General features: G+C 41.2%; 1 protein-coding gene across 1 annotated transcript; it reads left to right on the top strand.

Annotated features, from left to right (window-relative positions):
• The first annotated feature begins 600 nt into the window (after positions 1-600).
• On the top strand, positions 601-1,058 carry LOC114023856 (biogenesis of lysosome-related organelles complex 1 subunit 2-like). The gene has a single exon (XM_027836653.1). The coding sequence runs from the start codon at positions 601-603 to the stop codon at positions 1,027-1,029; it is 429 nt and encodes a 142-aa protein (XP_027692454.1). The 3' UTR covers positions 1,030-1,058.
• The last annotated feature ends 1,053 nt before the right edge of the window (positions 1,059-2,111 follow it).

Raw genomic sequence — 2,111 nt, 5'->3', positions numbered from 1 at the left:
GAAAGACTTACATGAATGGATGCATAGTGAAGTGAACAGAACCAGGAGAACTTTATACACAGTAACAGCAATACTGCTTGAAAAAGAACTCTGAATAATTTAGCTATTCTCAGCAACACAATGATCCAAGACAATCCCAAAGAGCTAATGATGAAGCATACTGTCTGCCTCCAGAGAAAGAACTGATATTGACTGAATACAGACTGAAGCATACTATTTTTCACTTTCTGTCATCTCAGGAAGGGGGGTGGGGAGGGAGGAAAAAAATAGAATTTGGAACTCAAAACTTTAAATAAATATGTTTAAATTTTTTAATGTAAATCAGCACTAATACTAATTATCAAAGAATTTCATTAATCCACAAACACTTATTAGGCACCTACTACGTATAAATCACCCTTAGACTCATAAGAAGGAAGATGAACATTATGTGTTATCAAGTCCACCCACTCAAGTGCTAGAATCTTCTCCATAACAACACCAAAAGACAATGATCCATTGTATCTCTGACAGAGGCCTCATTTCTCAAATATATAGAGAACTGAGTCAAATTTATAAAAATACAAGTCATTCTGCTTGCGGGCCTAAGAAGGCTCGGGCATGGTGGCCATGGCCAAGGGCATACCTGCAGCCCAGCAGGAGGGTCTGGGACAAAACGATGCCATGGTGGAGACAGCCAAGGAAGCCACAGAGCCCACCAAGGTGGACGTCACGGGGCTGTGCCAGGACATGTTCTCCAAAATGGCCACATACCTAACAGGTAAGCTGACAGCCACCAGTGAAGACTATAAACTCCTGGAAAATATGAACAAACTGACTAGCTTGAAGTATCCAGAAATGAAAGATACTGCAGTAAACATAAGTAGAAACCTAAAGGACTCAAACCAGAAATCTGCAGCACTTCAGCCTTATCTGGATCAGATCACTTTAACTGAGGAACAAGTAGCAGCTCTTCAGCAGGCAGCTTACAAGTTGGATGCATATTCAAAGAAACTAGAAGCAAAGTACAAGAAGTTAGGGAGGCGATGAAAGAATTCATTAGCACAAAGACTTTAACTACAAGAAATGTTTCATAAGGGCTGAAATAAGTGGGATAGAACTTACCACTATGCTTCAGTTCCTAAAAGGACAGGGTGCTGCTGATCCAAGGAAAATCCCAGCCCCACCTCTGGTTGGATGTGTAACTTTGGTGACTCGTTGGTGTTTACTGGCGCCTGGAACCTCACCTTATCGTGTGCTTCATTGTGTGCCCTGGACCAAGGCTCGGAAATCAGGATCAACCCCATCTGGAGCAGACCCAGAGGAAAGGCTCCGTCTCCCTGTCTCCCTGCCTCCTCCCTTCTTCCCTCTCCCCTAGAGCTCCACCTTGGACTTTGTTATGAATGTGCCCCCAACCCGTTTCATAACCCGTTCTTCAACTTAAAAAAATAAATGCCAACTTATGAAAAAAAATACAAGTCATTCCCCAATTGATAAATAGTCTCTTTAAATTTTGCTTATTCAATTCAGCAAATTATTTATTAAGGGCCTACTATTGTGTGTCAATGATAATGCTAAGATTGGGTGATGCAAAGACAAAAACTAAATCAGTCTCTACCCTCAAAGAACTTACATTCTGGGGGAGCAGAGGAGGGGAGAGGAGTGACCCTAAAACTGAGCCATGAAAGAAATTAGGATGTTCAAGAGGCAAAGGTATAGGATTGGGAGAAAGCCTGTGCAGAAGCATAGTGTGGGGAGCCCTGTACTTTAGAAATATCACTTTGACAACCCCATGCAGGATGGATTGGAGTTGGAAGAGACTTGAGACTAGCAGGCTATTGCTACTCTAGGAGGAAACGAGGCTTAGAACTAGGATTGGTTGTAGTGTGGATGGAGAAAGTTGAAAGATGATGATGTAATGCTTATGTATGAAGCAGCCTACTGATTATTGGTTAGTCCTGTTATACAAAGCTCTTAATTATAGAGAATCAAAAATTCCTTTTTTTGTAACTTCTGTCCATTTGCACCCATTTGATAAACTACCAAAGCCATGTTATAATATTGCAGATACTTGAAAATAGTTACCACATCTTTCCATGGTACTCTTCTCCAACGTCTTCAATTCTTTCAAC

This window comes from Vombatus ursinus, unplaced genomic scaffold (assembly GCF_900497805.2).
Source record: "Vombatus ursinus unplaced genomic scaffold, bare-nosed wombat genome assembly UNPS02014818.1, whole genome shotgun sequence".
NCBI classification, from domain to species: Eukaryota; Metazoa; Chordata; class Mammalia; order Diprotodontia; family Vombatidae; genus Vombatus; species Vombatus ursinus.
This window is presented reverse-complemented; position numbering and strand designations above follow the sequence as displayed.